Raw genomic sequence first — 21156 nt, forward strand, 5'->3', positions numbered from 1 at the left:
ATTGGCTAAGACACCGTAGAGAATTCTACTGCTCCTTTTCAAAATAATGCTGTGGTATATGTTACATTCCCCTGAGAAGGAAGATAGGACGGTTATGCCATAATCCATAATGTCTAACTAACTAATGGCACCTCCAACAATGCCGTGGTATCGCAATGAAGTGTCAGCTGAGATTATATACTCTAGCCTCAAGTGAGATTTGAAGCAGGGTAGCACAGTGGTGCAGTGGTTACCACTTCTGTCTCACAGCGCCGATGACCTGGGTTTGATCCTGGCCCCCGGTCACTGTCCATGTGGAGTTTGCATATTCCCCGTGTCTGCGGGTCTCACCCCCACAACCCAAAGATGTGCAGGCTAGTTGAATTGGCCACACTAAATTGCCCCTTGAGGGAAAAAAAAATTGGGCACTTTAAATTTAAAAAAAAAAGTGAGATTTGACCCCACCACCTTTTGATTCAGAAGTGTGCTACCCAATACGCTAAGACCTACACTCCATAATAATACAGAGCTTTTGAATTTTGGAGGCTGTTATAACCAAAATGTGATGAGCGCTTTTGTGCATTTTCTGTGCAATATTAAGGTAGTTGTTAAAGGAAAGTTGTGTGCTGTTTGAGCTTGAGGTTACAATTTCTAACCTTGATACAGGTTATTTGGAAGGTCAGAAAACTAGTCTGAATCTAACATGACCCCAGTGCCAATACAGGACAGATCACGGTATAGTTATGATGAAATTATTTCTTAACTACACATGCAGCCTCCCCCACATTATCAGCCGTATGGGTAAGGCTGAGCAAGTGGATATAAACCTCTTCTGCTTGTTGGCCATGGACTTCTACAGGAAACAGATCGATGAGGAGCTGGATCGGCGTGCTTTCCAGTCAGTTTTCGAAATGGTGGCGACTCCTGGCAGCCCCTATCACCAGCTGTTGACCTGCTTGAGAAGCATTCACCAGGTTGCGCAATTCTGATCTGCAGTGTCTGGGGACTTGACGTGTGGAGTGGACTTCTTAAACACAGTGGGCATACACAGTGGGACGGTACAGAACGCAAGAGTCCCGTTGCAGCAATCTCAGTATTCTCAAGTCACACTCCCAGCATGTTCCTTCCAAATGTTCTGACTCTTCAGTTACTTGTTGTAATGTGGTTGTATGTCTAATTTAGTGCATATAATCACAAAACATTAATCTTCTCAGGATGTAAGATGTGGTAATATAAGTAAAACTTGTCTTTTAACCGAAGATTTATATATCATGTAAAGTATGTACAATTGTAAAACCTGTGATGCATGAATTTATCCCATCATTTGCAATGAACAAAACCACTATGTTGAATGTCTTCTACGTCTGTCTGTCCTTGGCTGTGGATGAAGTCTGAGTGCGGTTTAAAAACAGGTGTGACTGGAGTACGAGTGAATATTTATTTTGATTTGGTGCGGGCCCATAACGCAGCATTGAGTTCACAACTTCCATCAAACGGCATTTGATTTCTTAATGAAATAGTGTGTCTATGTACTATACAAAGAAAAATATATTTATTATTAGCTGTGAAGTTAAAGACATATCATGATCTGGTATTCAGGTCATATTTGAGAAAGGGCAAAATGAACCAATTCTATTAAGATGACGTATTTAGTGGAAAACAAAATTTAGCACGTGGGTTTGATATGAGGTTCGAAACGTTACAGCAAGTCAAGAGTTTATAACTATTCGTCATCTCAACACAAGAGTCCATGTTCAAATTAGTCAATGTTTTCCATATCTGAACTGTCATAACATTTTCAGAATCTCTCTCATTTGTGTGGCTAAATTGTTTGAGAATGAGACCCGATTAGAATAACAAACCTATGATGGACTACTATAGCAAAACACACAAAATGGTAACAAACTAAACTTGAGCTGCTTTTGTGACTGTTTGATTCATTTGCAATTACTCTTTTTTTTTTCCCAAATCCGAAATATGAAGTGCAATTGAAGACAAAATGGGAAGACGACCCTCGGCTAATCATGCATTTACTGATTTAAATCATTACTTGACTACATAATTCCAGTTTAGGAGTTTTGAGACAAAATCAAACTTGGAAATACTTCAGTAAAGCAATAATCTTGTTTTTTTATATAGGGTTTGTAGTCCTGTGGCTATCCACGTAACGCATTCTCATGTTTTGTTAAAATTAATGTGTGTGAATGCTCCTTTTCATATCTTCTTCCACGGGTCTAATACTGGGACAGACACTTACTTGCTTGGTTGCACATGTTGATGAGAACACTGAATGAAATGGCAGGATCACCAGGTTCATTTAAGTCTGATGCAATTTATTTGACGTTTGGGTTAGGGGGGGTGGGGGTGGAGTTGTTAGGAGGTGGGTGGGCAGGAGTGGGAAGGGAACTTGAATTGTCATCGTAGTTTCCAAATATAATGCTGTACAACTTGTGCTTCTGTCATGTTCTGGCAATGTGATTTAAATATTGCTCACAACAGTATCTAACAAACTTAGCCAGAAGGATAAGTTCTTACCATTACTCATGGTCTATATTGTGACAACCTCCTGCCACTGAATGTCATACTGTTGCTGTGTCCCATGTTAGACTTTCGATTTTTAAAAAACATATATATGTATACACACACACACACACATATATATAATATATATATATATATACACACATAGCTGAACAAACTGTCAATTGTAATACAGGTACGGTGGAGCTGCTTCTAAATTCCACAGAGACTCTTGATCTGACAATGTTTGTACAATGGCTATGACAGACACGTGGCTAGAGCCCTTGTATTAAGTGTTAGTCCTCATAATACCCATTAAAACGTAACTGAAATGTTGCATTTTAATTCTAAATGACTTAATTTGCACTTTGAAAAATAAAAGAACTTGCTGAAATGTGGTGCATGTAATTTGTGACCGTTTGTATCCTGGACTGAGGAAGGGAAAAATATTTTTGGGGACACTCAGTTTAAATTTAAAGCACAGTTTCCCTTACTGACCACCTTCTGTGTCGGCACTCTCCCTCTTTATTTTAAAAGAAAGGTAAGATTGATGGTGCCATTGTCATCGGCATCTGACCATTTACATGAGATGATGGGCACGCAGCAAATCCATTGGATAGTTTCACACGGTGCCCTTTTATTGGTGGCTGAAGAGACTAATCTGAGAGAAGCAGATTCTTTCACAAATGCCGCATTTGAGATGGTTATCAGGTGTCATTATGGTTTGTTGTTTTTGGTGCTGTGCCTGTATAGCTGATGTGGCTACTGACCGTCATAGTGGCGCATGCTGGCCCACAGATAACTTCAGAATGTCCCGCTATTGTTGGGCTAGTATCTCACACATATGAAGATCAATGTTCAGGGCCTTCATGCCATGTTTGTGAGCATCCTTGAAGGGGGGGGGGGGTTTGGGGGCCCCTACTAATCTAAGATCAACGATGCATTAAAACATCTATGAAGGTGATATCAAAAGACAGAATAAAATATAAATAATTAAACTATGTACACCAGATTTGTTTACAATGCTTTACACTAAATTAACGATTGAATGCTTTACAGATTGTTGAAAAGAGAAGGAAAAACAGCACTTCATTGATCATTAGTGTTTATAAATGCCTGGGACAGGGGCAGCATGGTGGTGCAGTGGGTTAGCCCTGCCGCCTCACTGTGCATGGTGGTGCAGTGGGTTAGCCCTGCCGCCTCACTGTGCCGAGGTCCCAGGTTTGATCCCGGCTCTGGGTCACTGTCCATGTGGAGTTTGCACATTCTCCCCGTGTTTGCTTGGGTTTCACCCCCACAACCCAAAGATGTGCAGGCTAGGTGGATTGGCCATGCTAAATTGCCTCTTAATTGGAAAGACTTAATTGGGTATTCTACATTAAAAATAAATAAATAAATGCCTGGGACACAAAGCAGTATACCATTGGTTCTGTGGGAAGCCCACTTGAGTGCACAATTCACCCATGTCCCACTGAACTACATGCTCATTGTGCTCAAAACCAGTAATATTCAAAACTAGAATTTTTTTGGTATATCAGGACAAAATACAAAGAGATAACGGTCAAATAGTTAAATCCTGAATGAACATTAAAAATGTCCATCAGCAACTGTTGTAATTTCCAAAATATATACTCTTGGGGAGCCGGGGTAGGTGGCCAGATAGAATTTAAAATAATAAAGTGGTTTGATAGGCTAGATATTTGCACTTATGAGGGATAGGCTAGATATTTGCACTTGAGGGAGAACAAAACTAAGGACAGTACAAATAAGAGAGTCACATGTAAATCCAGTCAGCAATTCAGAGGAGAAACCTCTTTACCCAGGGAATGCTTCCAATGTGAAACTTACTACCACCTGCAGCAGTTGGGGTAAGTAGCATGGATACATGCAAGTGAAGCTAGATAAGGACATGAGGGGGGAAAGTAACAAGAATATGATGGGAGTAAATGACGATGAACAGAACAATACTTTTCACTGTACAATAAATCAAATACATTCCTCCAATTCTAGTACCTTGCACATCTTCCAGTTGATCGTTCCTCCGTTGGTGGTCGTGCTTTCAGCTGCCTAGCGTCTAAGCTCTGGTATTCCCTCCATAAACCTTGGCAGCAGTATACCTGACCAAGCTTTTGGTCATCTGTCATGATCTGATAAGGTGCCTCCAGGGCTCGATGTTAAATTGTGATCTTGTGAAGGGTCTCGCAGCATGTTTTTCTACACAAGTGCAAGTTGCTTTATTATTGTGTGATGGACAACTTCCAAAATCCACTCTAAATTTGGTTTGTGCCAGACTGCAGCTGGGCTCCCATATCTGAAGATAATTCTTTCCCTCAAAATGATTTGGTACGGTAAAGGTATACTTCATCATATTCTCCATTTTTAACCTGTCTGCCACACAGCAGATGGATAACACCAACAAAAAATCAATTCTGTAAACCTACCACAATGATTTTCTGAGTCTCACCCATTTGGTCGGAAACAATATTAGTGTGGCGAGTTAAATAGTTCCTTTGTACAGTTTTTGGCTATGTTACAAATGCTACATGTGAAAATGAGAGTTCCGTTATCGTCCTCACAAATCAAACCACTAAACCTTCAAACAGATCAGCTCAGAACAGATTTCTCAGTTGTTCAATGTATTCAAGATTTTGCACAAGGCAAAACTCATACATATTAAGCAGCATATCAAAATACTTTTAAGGTCAATCCATGTTTTAGTGCTACACAGTGCCTCTAAGAAAACAAGATATAACCTATGACTCCCTTAACTACCTATATGTGAAAGCCTTGCTGTTCAGAGTGGGGCCTTTCCATGACCCAGGAACAAAAATAAATGTTTTCATGTATTATTGTGAATCACAAGCAAAAGCTAATACAATTTAAACCAAAGGCCTCCAGCTCCAGGGATCCTAAAAAATAAATCAGTTGATGTGCAGAATAACATTTCTGTGATTAATAGATCTGTGTTATCCAGTTGGCTGTAAATCAGCTGGGTCAGACATTGTTTTTAATAAACAAACTGTGCATGCAGAAGTTGAATTGAAAAGAAAAACAGCAATTGTGCATTTAATCTTTCAAGAAGTGTTCACAATCTATAGGCCACTGTGTGCAACCCAACATGGTTCCTGCCATTCTTAAAACACAACTGCAGCAGTGTGTTCCGTACACGAGATAACATGCCAAGGCTCCTTTGAAAGCATCTTCCAAATCCACAATCTAGAAGGACAAGAGCAGCAGACTTTTGTGAACACCACCACCTGCAAGCTCTTGTCCAAATCACTTACCATCGTGACTTGGAAATATATCGCCGGTTCCTTCACTGTCACTGGGTCCAAATCCTGGAACTTCCTCCCCAACAGCACTGGGTGTACCTACACCAGGTGGACTGCAGCGGTTCAAGAATGTGGCTCACCACCACCTTCTCGAGGGCAGTTAGGTGTGGAGAATAAAGCTTCTGGCCTACCAAATCCCAAGAAGAAATGTTAAAAGGCAATGACACACCACCAGATGCATTGAACTAAAGCTTTGGTTGTAGCTCTCTATAAGAACATCTCCATTCCAGCCAGTCCTTTTAATAATCTTGTCCAAAGATTTTGTAACACCTGCCTCTTCTGCCTTCCTAGATTTAGTTCTACATCTTGCATTCACCTTGTCCACGTAGTTATTCCAAAGGCTTGAGTTATTATACTCTTCTACCAGATCCAGTTTATAAATTCCATTTATGACCTGAGACACCATATTGTCTCCTCGACGTTGTCTTATTCTAATATAACCGCAGCTAGTATCCATTGTGTTTTCTCAATTCTATATATGAAGTTGGGTGCCTTTCATTGAACTCCCTCTGCACAGCATGAATGTTCATTCAACCTGCAATATTGTGCCCAGAAATAAACACAAAATAAATCAAAGCCAACTATCATTTCCTGGGACCTGAGCTCTGAAATTCTCAGATTCTGAACTTCACGTGCCATTAGCCTTAATGATTTTGTTTCTTGGGATTTTGCTAATTGTTTCCCACACTCTGCTTCATGGCATTTCCCTTAATAACATTTCCCACTTGCAGGTCACGTCTGTCGAAATCTTTGCACAATCGACCTGTTTAGCCCCATATCCCCACGCAATCTGGCATCACTGACAGAGCTTCAATCCTCCAAATCACTAAAATATACGTTGAAACAACCATGGTCCCAAAACCTATCCTTGCAGTATCCTGTTAGTCACGGTAGAGCAGCACGGTAGCACCGTTGCTTCACAGCCGCCAGGTACACAGGTTTGATTCCGGCTCCCAGGTTTGATTCCCGGCTTGGGTCACTGTCTGCAGCCCCGTGTCTGCGTGGATTTCCTCCGTGTGCTCCTGTTTCCTCCCACAATTCCCAAAGACGTGCTTGTTAGGTGAATTGGACATTCTGAAATCTCCCTCACTGTAACCGAACAGGAGCTGGCATGTGGCAACTCGGGGATTTTCATTGCAGTGTTAATGTAAGCCTACTAGTGACAATAATAAAGATTATTATTATTAAATGTGCAGCACAGCCATTCAGCTCAACTGCTGCACACCAGCGTTCCCAACCAACATTCCAATTCAAAATCAACAGATCATCCACGTTCCCAACCCACATTCCAATTGAAAATCATCAGATCATCCGCACTCCCAACCCACATTCCAATTCAAAAATCAACGGATCATCCGCACTCCCAACCGACATTCCAATTCAAAATCAACAGATCATCCGCATTTCGAACCCACATTCCAGCAGGGTAGCATTGTGGATAGCACAATTGCTTCACAGCTCCAGGGTCCCAGGTTCGATTCCGGCTTGGGTCACTGTGTGCGGAGTCTGCACATCCTCCCTGTGTGTGCGTGGGTTTCCTCCGGGTGCTCCGGTTTCTTCCCACAGTCCAAAGATGTGCAGGTTAGGTGGATTGGCCATGCTAAATTGCCCTTAGTGTCCAAAATTGCCCTTAGTGTTGGGTGGGGTTACTGGGTTATGGGGATAGGGTGGAGGTGTTGACCTTGGGTAGGGTGCTCTTTCCAAGAGCCGGTGCAGACTTGATGGGCCGAATGGCCTCCTGCACTAAATTCTATGATTTCAATTCAAAATCAACAGATCACCCGTGCTCCCAACCCACATTCCAATTCAAAAATCAACGCATCATCCGTGCTGCTAACCCATATTCCCATTCAAAATCAACAGATCATACGTGCTCCAACCGACATTCCAATTCAAAATCAACGCATCATCCATGCTCCTAACCCATATTCCAATTCAAAATCAACCGATCCTCCGTGCTCCCAACCCACATTCCAATTCAAGAATCAACGCATCATCCGTACTCCTAACCCATAATTCCAATTAAAAATCAACAGATCATCCGCACTCCCAACCCACATTCCAATTCAAAATCAACAGATCATCTGCGCTCCCAACCCACATTCCAATTCAAAATCAACGGATCATCCGCGTTCCCAACTGACATTCCAATTCAAAAATCAACGGATTAGCCACACTCCCAACCCACATTCCAATTCAAAATCAACGGACCATCTGCACTCCCAACCGACATTCCAATTCAAAATCAACGGATCATCCGCGCTTCCAACCCACAATCCAATTCAAAATCAACAGATCATCCGTGCTCCAACCGACATTCCAATTCAAAATCAACAGATCATCCGCGTTCCCAACCCAAATTCCAATTCAAAAATCAACGGGTCATCTGCACTCCCAACCGACATTCCAGTTCAAAAATCAACGGATCATCCGCATCCCAACCGACGTTCCAATTCAAAAATAACTGTCGATCCGCGCTCGAGCGGCGGGAGGGGTTGAACAGTGCCAGTGTCTGGGAAAAGTTTGACCCACCCGCCAGCGGCTTATTCCCCAGCCCTGGTCTGTCACACACCAAAAAAAGAGATTATGTTTTCCCACCCATGGCTTTGTGCACGAGAGCGGTCAATTCAACCGCGGTGACACCTCCCGCCCTTTGAGAATAAACGCTGTTTAATGGAGCTTGTTGGCTGAGTTGACAACGGTCGCGGAGCAATGGAATGTTCCCCCCCCCCTCCCCCCTATCAGTAAAGGGATTGGGGGGGGGGGTAGATCAACACGTTCAATTTATATTCAGTAATAAGTAAGTTTGTTAAAAGAAAGTAAACAGTTTAAATATCTGGTGGTTTGGCCGCGAAACGAGCAGGTTGAGGCGATGTCGGTGTTGTAGCCCGAGCTGGACTGGCGGCCGCAGGATGCTGGCGGTCAGTCAATCCCCGGGAGAGGGGGAGGAGGGCGGGGCCTTCGATGATTGACGGCCGCCGCCTCCAATGGGCACGGCGGTTGCCCTTAGCGACGGGGCCGAAACACTGAGCGACGACGCGGATTGGCGGAGGCGCCCGCCAATCAGGTCGGGGCGGTGGGTGAGCCCGCCCACAAGTCTGGAAGTTTGGAGAGAGCGCCCGCAGTTGAGAGCCGGGAGCCATTGCCCCCGGGGGAGTGGGGGGGAAGACGGTCTTCCATTCACTGCGCCTCGCACCCTGCATTGGATTTGGAGATGAAATGTGTGGGTATGTAAAGGGCGGGTTAACAACAGCAAGACCTCCCACGGTGCCTTGATGAAGTGTTTTTGTTTTGCCCTGTGTCCCATTCCATTGTGTCCTCCTCCTTCTCCCCCCCCCCCATCTCGGCCCCTTTTATCCTCAAGGCGCCCGGACACACCGACTCTAAATCAAACTTGTCCACCCGTAGTCACGCAGTAAGCCTGTAAACCGCGCCCAAAGTGGCTGTAATCCAGGCAGCAGCCCGTCAAGCCAAACAAAGTGGGTCTTGTCTTGTCTACCCCTTTAACGTGGCCAACCTCCCTCTCCCTCCCTCTCCCTCTCCCTCCCTCTTTTTGGGTTTGGTTTTTTTTTGGGGGGGGGGCATGAGACCCACGCAGACACGGGGAGAATGTGCAAACTCCACACAGACAGTGATCCGGGGCGGGGATCGAACCCGAGTCCTCGGCACCGTGAGACAGCAGCGCTAACCACTGCGCCACCCTGCCTCCCCCTCAAACCCGGTATCTTTACGGGTGGAAACGTCATCATTTCAAGCGCATATTTTCCAGCTCTTTTTGCAACTGGGTAAAGATTTCAGCATTCAAAAAAGAAACCAGTCTGAATTGCTTGTCCGATGGGGATTTAAACCCCCCTTCACGAGACAGACTTTTGTGGAACTCTTAATAGTTTCTTGTCCAAAGAAGTGCAGGTTAGGTACATTGGCCACGCTAAATTGCCACTTGGTGTCCAAAGGTTAGATGGGGTTACTGGATGGGATAGGGTGGAGGTGTGGATAGGTAGGGTGCTCTTTAAAGGGCTGATGTAGACTCGATGGTCTGAATGGCCTCCTCATGCACTGTAAATTCCATGATGCTATGTTGATGGGTGTTATAGATGCTGAACATTGGGATTTTGAGGCTTCACCCGTTTGGCGCTGTTAAACATATGCGTCAAAAACGGAGTAAGGATTTATTTGGGTTGAGATATTGCAGAAGATTACTGCAGCAGTTTCTGTTTTTTGGTACTTTTAATTGAACACAATTTAATATGACATCAATGCAATCAATTTAATTTGCTAAATGTGTGGAAGTTTAAGTTTTCTGTTGCCCACATTTGCAATAGTTGAAAATTAACTATTTTCTACTAAATTTGTGTTCTGTGGAAGTTTATTTGAACTACTTACTACTACAAAGAACAAAGAACAAAGAAATGTACAGCACAGGAACAGGCCCTTCGGCCCTCCAAGCCCGTGCCGACCATACTGCCCGACTAAACTACAATCTTCTACACTTCCTGGGTCCGTATCCTTCTATTCCCATCCTATTCATATATTTGTCAAGATGCCCCTTAAATGTCCCTATCGTCCCTGCCTCCACTACCTCCTCCGGTAGTGAGTTCCAGGCACCCACTACCCTCTGCGTAAAAAACTTGCCTCGTACATCTACTCTAAACTTTGCCCCTCTCACCTTAAACCTATGCCCCCTAGTAATTGACCCCTCTACCCTGGGGAAAAGCCTCTGACTATCCACTCTGTCTATGCCCCTCATAATTTTGTATACCTCTATCAGGTCGCCCCTCAACCTCCTTCGTTCCAGTGAGAACAAACCGAGTTTATTCAATCGCTCCTCATAGCTTATGCCCTCCATACCAGGCAACATTCTGGTAAATCTCTTCTGCACCCTCTCTAAAGCCTCCACATCCTTCTGGTAGTGTGGCGACCAGAATTGAACACTATACTCCAAGTGTGGCCTAACTAAGGTTCTATACAGCTGCAACATGACTTGCCAATTCTTATACTCAATGCCCCGGCCAATGAAGGCAAGCATGCCGTATGCCTTCTTGACTACCTTCTCCACCTGTGTAGCCCCTTTCAGTGATCTGTGGACCTGTACTCCTAGATCTCTTTGACTTTCAATACTCTTGAGGGTTCTACCATTCACTGTATATTCCCTACCTGCATTAGCCCTTCCAAAATGCATTACCTCACATTTGTCCAGGTTAAACTCCATCTGCCATCTCTCCGCCCAAGTCTCCAGACAATCTAAATCCTGCTGTATCCTCAGACAGTCCTCATCGCTATCCGCAATTCCACCAACCTTTGTGTCGTCTGCAAACTTACTAATCAGACCAGTTACATTTTCCTCCAAATCATTTATATATACTACAAAGAGCAAAGGTCCCAGCACTGATCCCTGTGGAACACCACTGGTCACAGCCCTCCAATTAGAAAAGCATCCCTCCATTGCTACCCTCTGCCTTCTATGGCCTAGCCAGTTCTGTATCCACCTTGCCAGTTCACCCCTGATCCCGTGTGACTTCACCTTTTGTACTAGTCTACCATGAGGGACCTTGTCAAAGGCCTTACTGAAGTCCATATAGACAACATCTACTGCCCTACCTGCATCAATCATCTTAGTTGTAGAGGGTTAAGATGTTTTTTGGTGATGGAACACACTTCTTAAACATCTTGGCAAATGGACTGTTTTCCTTGTGTTTTCTTCTCAAAGCAGTATTTATTTATAGTGAGCCTTCAAAAAAACTATCTTTTTGGAGAAGAAAGTGCTGCCCAAACAAGGATCTTTAAAAAAAAAAGTCTCCTCTATGAATTAAAATTCCACCTGTCTTGTAAACAAGGCAAATTCCAAAACTGCAGGGTCTATAACAGGATATATTGTTGGTGGATATTTCATCTGAAAATCTGCATGAGCCTAGATGCTTATCGTTGCAAAGCACAAAGGAAAAAACCTACTAATTTAGTATGAAATTCTCTTGTAGACAAAAATGCCCTTCTTGTTTGGTTTTGACAACTTTTCTCTAATAAACCAAAAGTGCTCTCAATGAAGTGAAAGGCTTGTATTAGAACCTTGCTGTGAGTGAAACCTCGGGTTCAAAGTAAAGAATTTACTGTCTTTCCAGGTTGAAGCTCACGAGCGACTGCTTTGATCCATACCTATTTTTTTTCATTTCAGGAGTTTTTCTTGGGACAACTTGCATGAGTGGGAGAGGCATTTAAAGACATGGCTACAATTAACTTTCTCCTGAAACACTCAACTGATTGCTCCCTGGCCATTTTTATACTTCTTCAAGTTTACCATTGCGCTGGGGTGGCAATATAAATAAACAATGCATAGACAAGCTGATCAAGTGAAACGTCGTTCAAGCACCAATCCTGCCCTTCGGGTGAGGAATGTGGATATTGCTCGGGGAAGGACTGGATATGGATTCACTCTTTCTGGGCAAGCTCCCTGTGTGCTGAGCTGCATTCTGAAAGGAAGCTCGGCACATTATGTTGGGCTTCGATCTGGTGATCGCATACTTAATGTTAATGACATTAATGTCTCTAAAGCCTCTCACGAAGATGTTGTGAAACTGATAGGACAGTGCACAGGAGTGTTGCGACTTGTCATTGCTGAGGGTACTAACCACTCTGATACAGGTTCTAGTGATGAGGAACTTCATTTCAATGAAGGCAAAGTGGCTTGGATGAGCAGTAAACCAAAGTCAAAGGTACTGGGTCTAAACAGAGCTGAAAAGGTTGTCGCTGATGTACAATCAGGTGGCATATTTAAAATGCTTCTTGATAATTCCAGTAATTCTACCAAATGTGGTAGGACTTGTATACAGCAGCAAAGACACGTGACTGAAAAAGCCAGTGGATTTCCAACCAGGCGCGGAAGTGCAAAAACAAACCACAATTCACTTTCTGAAGAAGAATTAATGAAGGTATTGAATGACGACTCTGTTTTTGTGAATGGCCTTGAAAACCAAGATGAGTTTGTCCTCGATGCTAACATTTTAAACGTTGGGATGATAGTAGGCTACTTGGGTTCCATCGAATTGCCTTCAACTAGTTCAAATCTGGAAACCGATAGCTTACAGGCCATTCGTGGCTGCATGCGACGCTTGCGTGCTGAGCAAAAGATTCACTCCCTTGTCCTCATGAAGATAATGCATGACAGCATTAAGCTATTCAATGACAAAAATGTTGTTCTCGCTGTGTACCCTGCAGAAAAATTGGCATTTAGCGCTGTGTGCCCAGATGACCGCAGATTCTTTGGACTCGTCACCATGCAGATGTCTGATGATCATAGCCTTGCCAGTGAGAATGATGGTGGACTAAGGACTTCGTGTCATGTCTTCATGGTAGACCCAGACCTCTGTCAGCACAAAATTCACCAGGGTATTGCGAGACGATTTAGTATCGCGTGCACACCAGATCCAGATACCAGTGGTTGCTTGGAGTTTCCCCTTTCCTCTCAACCTGTTCTCCAATTTGTATCTGTGTTGTACAAGGACATGGGAGAGTCATTTGAAAGTATGCGTGCAAGAGCTTTCCTTGACGGGGACTTATCTGATGGCCAGCAGAACAATAGTACTGGTAGTAACAGTGATAGTGGAATTGGATGCTATAGTCAGGAAGAAAAGAACAACAGAGTTCTAGTTGTTGATCTGGGTACCAACTCAAACAAACATGGCCTCCACAGTGCCTGGAGTAATGTTCCGGGTAAAGGGCAGATGCAAGGTACTTCTCCGTGGAATGGATGTCGTCCTGACTTGGAAGGCAAATTCCATGCACCTCGACTTTCAGAGTTGGCACACAATGATTGCTCTTTACTTAATGGTAACAGGCACCTTGGTCCGACAGCTCGGCTTGATGTTCCAGGAACGTCTCCCTGGTCTGTGTTTACTTCGGCTAAAAAGTCCGATATAGTGAACAGTGCTCCTTGTGCAACTCCAAGATGGCTCCCCCTTCATATCCGTAAAGACTGGCAATACTGCAGCAGCAGTGATCAGGAATCCTATGCAGAATCCACAGACGGACTGTCCAGTGTGAATTGCAGTACACTGAAACAGGATCTTCCCCCTCCAATGAGCAAGATCCAGACAGAAAAGTACAGAGTTGGAAGTGGCTTAGGCCAGCCTTTTCGCGTTGTATCTCAAAAGAATGAACTGACAAGTAAATTGTTTGGGATTGAAAAAATGTTTGGGATACAACAAAATAGCAAGAAAAGCAAAGACAAAAAGGTAAGGGTATGACGCTATGATTTGTTAGTGCACAATATGTTCTACGTTCATGTATGATGTCTGTGATAAGTTATCAAAACTGCACAGTAGAACTGACATTTTTTCATTCCTTGTGCTTTGCAGAATTTATTTTTAAGAATGCTGAGATGGCATGTTTCCATTTTACCCTTTGCAGTTACCAAAGGTGCCTCATAATTGCAAGCATGAAACAGTCATTCATCCAGTTTGGGCTTCAGCTAGCTTGTTGCATGTGCTTGTAATAATTCGAAACAGTTACATTACTCTTTACATGCTACCGAATACGTCGACCTTTCCTTAAAGTTGGTTTATCTTCCCTTTGCAGTAAAAAGCGTGTACAAAGGCTTTAAGTCGCTGTGAAGTCGGCTGACGGAAGCAGGGTGTCCAGGGTATGTGCGTACATACTGAAGATACTGCATCTGTAGTGCGCCAAAGTCTTTACGTGCACCACAGACATTGTTGCCAGTACCTTTACTCCATATTGACCAGGCACATTTAAACATTGCCATGAAAGGACATGGGGTTTACACAAATTATTTAATTCTTTCTATAAGAAATTGACGTATCCACTGCATGTAAATTATGTAATTAACAAATTAATATTGAAGAAATATAATGAGACAATATCCAATGTTTTAAAACATTGTTTTATTCTTTAAAAAAAAAATTTAGAGTACCCAATTATTATTATTTTCCAATTAAGGGGCAATTTAGCGTGGCCAATCCACCTAACCTGCACATCTTTTGGGTTGTGGGGATGAAATCCACCCAGACACGGGGAGAATGTGCAAACTCCACACAGACAGTGACCCAGGGCCGGGATTCGAACCCGGGTCCTCAGCGCCGTAGTCGCAGTGCTAACCACTGCTTCACTGTGCCGCCCAACATTGTTTTATTCTAATTGAAGGGTCTAAAATTGTGGTAGAGATGAATTGGGTTGGTAACGTTTGAGATATAATTGAATAGTTTCCCATTGTTAACGGGGGAGGGATGCTCAAGTTTGTTTCTAAAATCTTCCGAAAACTGTATTTCAAGCTGGTCTAAGTGGTAGTCCCAGAGAGTTTGGAGGCTGCCTCATGAATATGTTCAAGGCTAAGATAAATAGATTCTTGAACTATACAGGGGAGTCAAGGGTCATGGGGAAGGGCAGGAAAATGGAGCTGAAACCAGAATCGGTTCAGCCGTCTATTGAATGACTGAGCAGGCTTGAGATCCTTGATCTACACTGCGCCTATTTCTTTTGAAGGTCCCTGTGTTATTGTTTGGTTATGAATTCCACTCTTACCATCAGGAATTCTGAAAATGCGAGCCCACATTTCAAATGTACAGATAGGAGCAGCTGCATTTTCAGAACTTTTCGCTCTGTTTATAAAGTATCCCTGAGTCCATCAGACCACCTCCCCACCGAACATTTCTTACACGTGTCTAATCTGAAGTTAGTTCTGCTCCATTTAAAGCAAGAGGATGTAAAAATAATCTACTTGCTGGCGTCTCACCATTGTGTTTCTGCTAGTCAAAAAGTCTGCAATACGGACGCTTCCGTGTTACTGATCAGCGGAAATTAGCAAAGCAAAATTGACAGAATAACGGCACACTATTGCATACTTACATTCTTCTTCAACTAAATAATGCAATGTATTTATAGTCTTGCCAAAAAACTAGAGATATAAACTGTCAAAAACCTAGCCTCAAAGGTGATTTACTAAATTCCATTGCCTTGCGCAAAACCTTCAGCTTTCTTCAGTCCAGCTGATCTTTTGTTTTGTGAGATAAATTGTAAAGTGTATCTAGTGTTGCTAAATGTGCACTTTCCAGGCCAAAAGATAATAACATCTTTCATTAATCACTAAATGAGGTGATAGTTAGTCCCAGTACTATACTTGTTCAGTATTGTTCCGGCAAGTATGTACTTTCCCTGGAGGTGTGAAGGGTCCTCTCAGGAGAAACTGAGTAGATTAGGCCTGAGCTCCCTGAAAAAGAACGAGAGGTAACCTAATTGAAGCCCATTAAATTATTTAAGCGAGTTGACAGTCTAGATGCTGAGAAAATGTTTAACCTAGCTGGATAATCTAGAACACACACATATTAGAGTCTGAAGTTGCTAGGTTTTTTGGGAATTAAGGGATATGGAAGTAGTGTAGGAAGATGAGTTGAGAGAGAAATTGAGGCTGGAAAAATCAACTGGCCTACTCCAGCTCCGATTTCTTATGTTCTTGTAAATGGAATTGGGCAGCACGGTAGCATTGTGGGCAGCACGGTAGCATTGTGGATAGCACAATTGCTTCACAGCTCCAGGATTCCAGGTTCGATTCCGGTTTGGGTCACTGTCTGTGCGGAGTCTGCACATCCTCCCCGTGTGTGCGTGGGTTTCCTCCGGGTGCTCCTGTTTCCTCCCACAGTCCAAAGATGTGCAGGTAAGGTGGATTGGCCATGTTAAATTGCCCTTAGTGTCCAAAATGGACACCAATGGACAAAATAGGATGGAGGTGTGGACCTTGGGTAGGGTGCTCTTTCCAAGAGCCGGTGCAGACTCGATGGGCCGAATGGCCTCCTTCTGCACTGTAAATTCTATGATAATCTATGAGTTGTAAATACAACTGGTAGAGGGATTGGGTGGGAAGAGAACTGACTGTCTTTGGAACTGGTGGCAAAAAGTGACAATCACTTATTCCCATTTAAATTGTTCTGGTGTCCCTGTAATTCTGTCCCCTTTAGGAATTATTGACTCATCATCTACACTACAGCAGAGGGAGCAAGGTTCCCCACTAGACTGCAGCACTGAATAGAGAGAAGCTACTCTGGAAGAGGAGTCTCTTCGAGTAAAGTAGAGCAATTCATTATTATAGCCTATTCACTATTTTGGTATAATTGTATTGATAATTTTTCCTTATTGAACTAAGTAGATCTGATCATAATAACTTGCTCTGTATACTCACCATATTATGGAATAAAGCTGCTTAATAACCTAGTCTCGCCAATGGAGAGTTTGAAAAAATATGCAAACAAACAATATGGATGCTCAGTTTAGGTTGCAAAGTTCTTTGTTGTTAGACCCTCCGGTTACACTATTGTACGAGTATTAATATACAGTTTGAGTCAATTCCCATAAAATAAGATGCTTAGACTGTGTATGGCAGCAACAGATTCTGCTGATGTCGAGAAGGTGTCTGTGGCAGTACTGAATTGGCAATTAAAAATATTTGAACTGTGAAGAACTTCTTCTGTATGATAACTAGATAATTTCAACTGTACATTTTGCCATTCCAAACATTTGGGAATATTTTGTGTCTGGAATATTTTGAGCAAAGAACACCAGACTCACATGCTGGTTGCAGACCTGCCACTGGTTGTGGGAACAATTTGAATTGGGTGTTACTCAAGAGGTAAATTGCAGACTATTGACGCATGTGGCGTCTCATTCATCTTTGGCCCAGTATATACACTCGGGTGGATGTTAAAGATCCCGCGGCACTATTTTGGAGAAGAATGGGAGCGTTATTCCAGATGTCCTCGCCAATATTTATCCTCCAATCAACATTGTTGAAGCAGACTATTTGGTCATTATATTGCTGCTTGTGGGAGCTTGCAGTGTGCAAGTTGACTGCAGCACTTCATTACAACAGTGTGTAGATTTCAGAAGTACTTCATTGGCTGTAAAATGCTTTTGAGACAAAATCCTGAGTTTGTGAAGGACACTACATATTTTCTATACATAACTGTCCATGTATATGTAGATACACATATCCGTACAGGTCTTCCTTTCTTATTGGTTTGAATGGAATTTAGTAAAACACCTTTGACGCTAGGTTTTTGACCGTTTATATCTCTCTAGTTTTTGCAGTTTTTCACTGGTCCATTCCAGCAATGTCATTACGGAGTTTGGTCTTTTGCTGGAAGTACAGGTATTAATTTTGAACCTCCGTCATTTCAATTTTGTTTCAAAGTATAGTTTTTGGAAAAAGTCAGATATGTAGTCGGAACAAGACAAGCTCTAAGTACCAATATGATATCTTGTCATCCAGTATGGATTTTCTGTCGGGCTTCTTTGCTGTTTTTCTGTTCAATGCGTGGGTTTCATCTGGGTGCTCCGGTTTCCTCCCACAGTCCAAAGATGTGCAGGTTAGGTGGATTGGCCACGCTAAATTGCCCTTAGTGTCCAAAAAGGTTAGGTTGGTTGTGGGAATGGGGTTTGGGTGGGGTGCTCTTTCCAAGGGCTGATGCAGACTCGATGGGCCAAATGGCTGCCTCCTGCACTGTAAATTCTATGATGTACTCCTGATGTTAATTTAAAAACTTTCAATACTCTTGCTTGGAGGACATTCTGATGCCTTACTAATGAATGTTGAGTAAATGCTGTGGGAAGTATTTTTTTGGTTAACTTACCAAAATCTTGCTTTTAGGAACTGCTTTTATTGGATTGTAGAATGTGGCAGCACAGAAACATTGTAGAATGTGGCAGCACAGAAACAGACCTTTGATATAATGAGCCTCTGTTGGTCTTTTTATTTTCTTGAGCCAGCTAATTATCTCCTGCATTATCCCTGCAGATCCCTAAAACATTTCTGTTTTCCAAATAATTTTCTAAAAACCCTTCCACGGCATCTTATGAGAGGAATTCACATTCTATCCACCGTAAGTTTGAAAATAAATCTTGCTTTCCTTCTAATTATTTTGGGATTACTTTAAAATCTTATTGTTTTATGAGTCATAATCTGCCGTAAACTTGAAGACCTCCATCAGAACACCCTTAAATATCTCTGCTATAATGTGAAGAATAAAATAGCTCGAACGCCTCCAGTCTCTAAACCCTGGTCAGAAGACAAGGCGAAGCAATCATTTGAACAAAGAAAATTACAGCACCGGAGTAGGCCATTCAGCCCTCCAAGGCTGCACCAACCATTCTGCCCGTCGGAACTAAAAAACCCCTACCCTTCCAGGGACCATATCCCTCTATTCCCATTCAATTCATGTACTTGTCAAGACGCTTCTTAAAAATCACTATCGTATCTGCTTCCGCTACCTCCCCTGGCAGCGAGTTCCATGCTCCCACCACCCTCAGTGTAAAAGAAAACTTGCCTCGTACATCTCCTTTAAACCTTGCCCCATGCACCTTAAACCTATGCCCCCCTAGTAATTAACTCTTCCAACCTGGGAAAAAGTTTCTGACTATCCACTATGTCCATGCCCCTCGTAATCTTGTGTCTTGTACCCATTCATAATTTCAGTGAATCAGGTTGTGCTACTTCATTTAAGTGATGCATTTAGATGTGCTCCACGTTAAAGCTTCTCTTTGGGATTGTATATGTTTGGAATGAGGCAATGAGAACTGATTTGGGAAAGCATGGTTGAGAAATTGGAATTAGGGCAATAATAATTTATCTAATCTAGCTCATGAGTGCTAAACTCAAACTAAAGCAGGGAAAATAGCATCATAACTCCCTAATTTGATCAAAACTGAGGCCTTGGCAGCTGTTATCCTTGAGAAACCTGTGATAATGGTGTGTAATTTTATGGGTATCTTAATATAAATGTTCAATCATGATTTAATAAGATCTTGTTTAGGAACATAAGGTTTTTTCATCTGACATTGCGTATCTGACATTGTTTATCCTGCAAATGTTTGTTTATTCTTTTAATTGGCAATTTTTCTGTGATTTTTCAAGGCTTTTTTAAGAACCTGATCTTCATTTTCAGATAATGTCCATTCTGGAATTTAAATATATCATTTTGCATTTGGGTGAATTTAACTCATCCGAATAAGTTCAGCCAACCAAGCAAGTAACTGCTCATTCTGCCTGAGTTCATTTTTGAAGTTTGCAATTGGTGAATTAAGACAAAAGCGTGTACTAGGGTTTCAAATGAGCTTAAATTATTCATCCATTCTACCTAATTAATCAGGCTCTGGACTTGCAGTGCACAGATGGCTACTGTGTGTCTGTAATTAATGCCAATGTTGATACTGAAATGTAACTGCATTAGAGGAATATTAAAAATATAATGTTTAAATATCCAAGGATATTAATTGTGGGAGGAGTCAAAATGAAACTTGGATAAATGTCATTACAATAAACCATCATAACAGAGTAGGAACTGTAGTTTGTTGCAGTGGGAGCCTTTATGATCTCATTAGCTTGGCATCAAGATGCAGCTTATAATTGTCATTACTTTTAGTAATTGTGAGTAGTCAGATTTTGTTGGTTGATTATGTTTTTGAAAACTATTCTCACTTGAACGATATCCTGTATTTTACAAGATACAAGTGAAATAAGGCCTTCGATAATTTACTGTGTCACAAAGGTGTTTTTATTCCAATTAAGGGGCAATTTTAGCGTGGCCAATCCACCTACCCTGCACATCTTGGGGGGACGGCGGGGAGGGGGGGGGGGGGCGGCTGGGGGGGTGGCGGGGGTGCCGGGGGGGACACTGGGACAGTGACCTGGGGCCGGGATCGAACCCGCGTCCTCGGCGCCGTGAGGCAGCAGTGCTTACCACTGCTCCAATGTGCCGCCCCACAAAGGTGTTTTATTAAGGGAAGGCATGCATGGGATCTCTAAATAAATAATCTTTACGCTGTAGTATACATTCCTTCTTGCACAGATCCTACTAGGTAAGAAATTCAAAGAAGTACTGTAATAATAAGCTTACAATAACACTTCAATGAAGTTACTGTGAAAATCCCCTAGTCACCACACTCCGGCGTTTGTTCGGGTACACTGAGGGAGAATTCAGAATGTCCAAATCATCTAACAGCGCATCTTTCTGGACTTGTGGGAGGAAATCGGAGCGCCCGGAGGAAACCCATGCAGACACGGGGAGAACGTGTAGACTCCATACAGACAGTGACCCAAGCAGGAATCAAACCCGGGTCCCTGGTGCTGTGAAACAACAGTGCTAACCACTGTGCTGCCATGCCGTCCACTGCTGCCTGCCGCCCTGAACATTGAGAATGCAGCTTTGGACTAATCGGCTTTTCAAAACTTGTCATAATCTTGTACACTGTGTGTCAGTTCTCCCTCAATCTCTTTCACTCCAATGAAAACAACCAAACCTGAGCTTTTCCAAGATAACCTTTACAACTCGAC

At 42.7% G+C, this 21156-nt stretch overlaps 2 protein-coding genes across 10 annotated transcripts in view; both read left to right on the top strand.

Annotated features, from left to right (window-relative positions):
• The window catches only part of htt (huntingtin), a 310292-nt gene extending 307399 nt beyond the window's left edge, over positions 1–2893 (top strand). For all 9 annotated transcript variants that reach the window (XM_072515702.1, XM_072515706.1, XM_072515703.1 and 6 more), the window contains one exon: positions 755–2893. In XM_072515702.1, coding sequence (XP_072371803.1) covers positions 755–968 — 214 coding nt within the window. In that variant the 3' untranslated portion in view covers positions 969–2893. The remainder of the gene's footprint in view (positions 1–754) is intronic.
• A 6031-nt stretch (positions 2894–8924) lies between these two features.
• rgs12b (regulator of G protein signaling 12b) overlaps positions 8925–21156 on the top strand; it is a 279570-nt gene continuing 267338 nt past the window's right edge. Inside the window, exons 1-2 of the mRNA XM_072515711.1 lie at positions 8925–9058; positions 12001–14056. Of these exons, the coding sequence (XP_072371812.1) occupies positions 12155–14056 (1902 nt within the window). The 5' untranslated portion in view covers positions 8925–9058; positions 12001–12154. The remainder of the gene's footprint in view (positions 9059–12000; positions 14057–21156) is intronic.

The sequence above is a fragment of the Scyliorhinus torazame genome, chromosome 9 (genome assembly GCF_047496885.1).
Source record: "Scyliorhinus torazame isolate Kashiwa2021f chromosome 9, sScyTor2.1, whole genome shotgun sequence".
NCBI classification, from domain to species: Eukaryota; Metazoa; Chordata; class Chondrichthyes; order Carcharhiniformes; family Scyliorhinidae; genus Scyliorhinus; species Scyliorhinus torazame.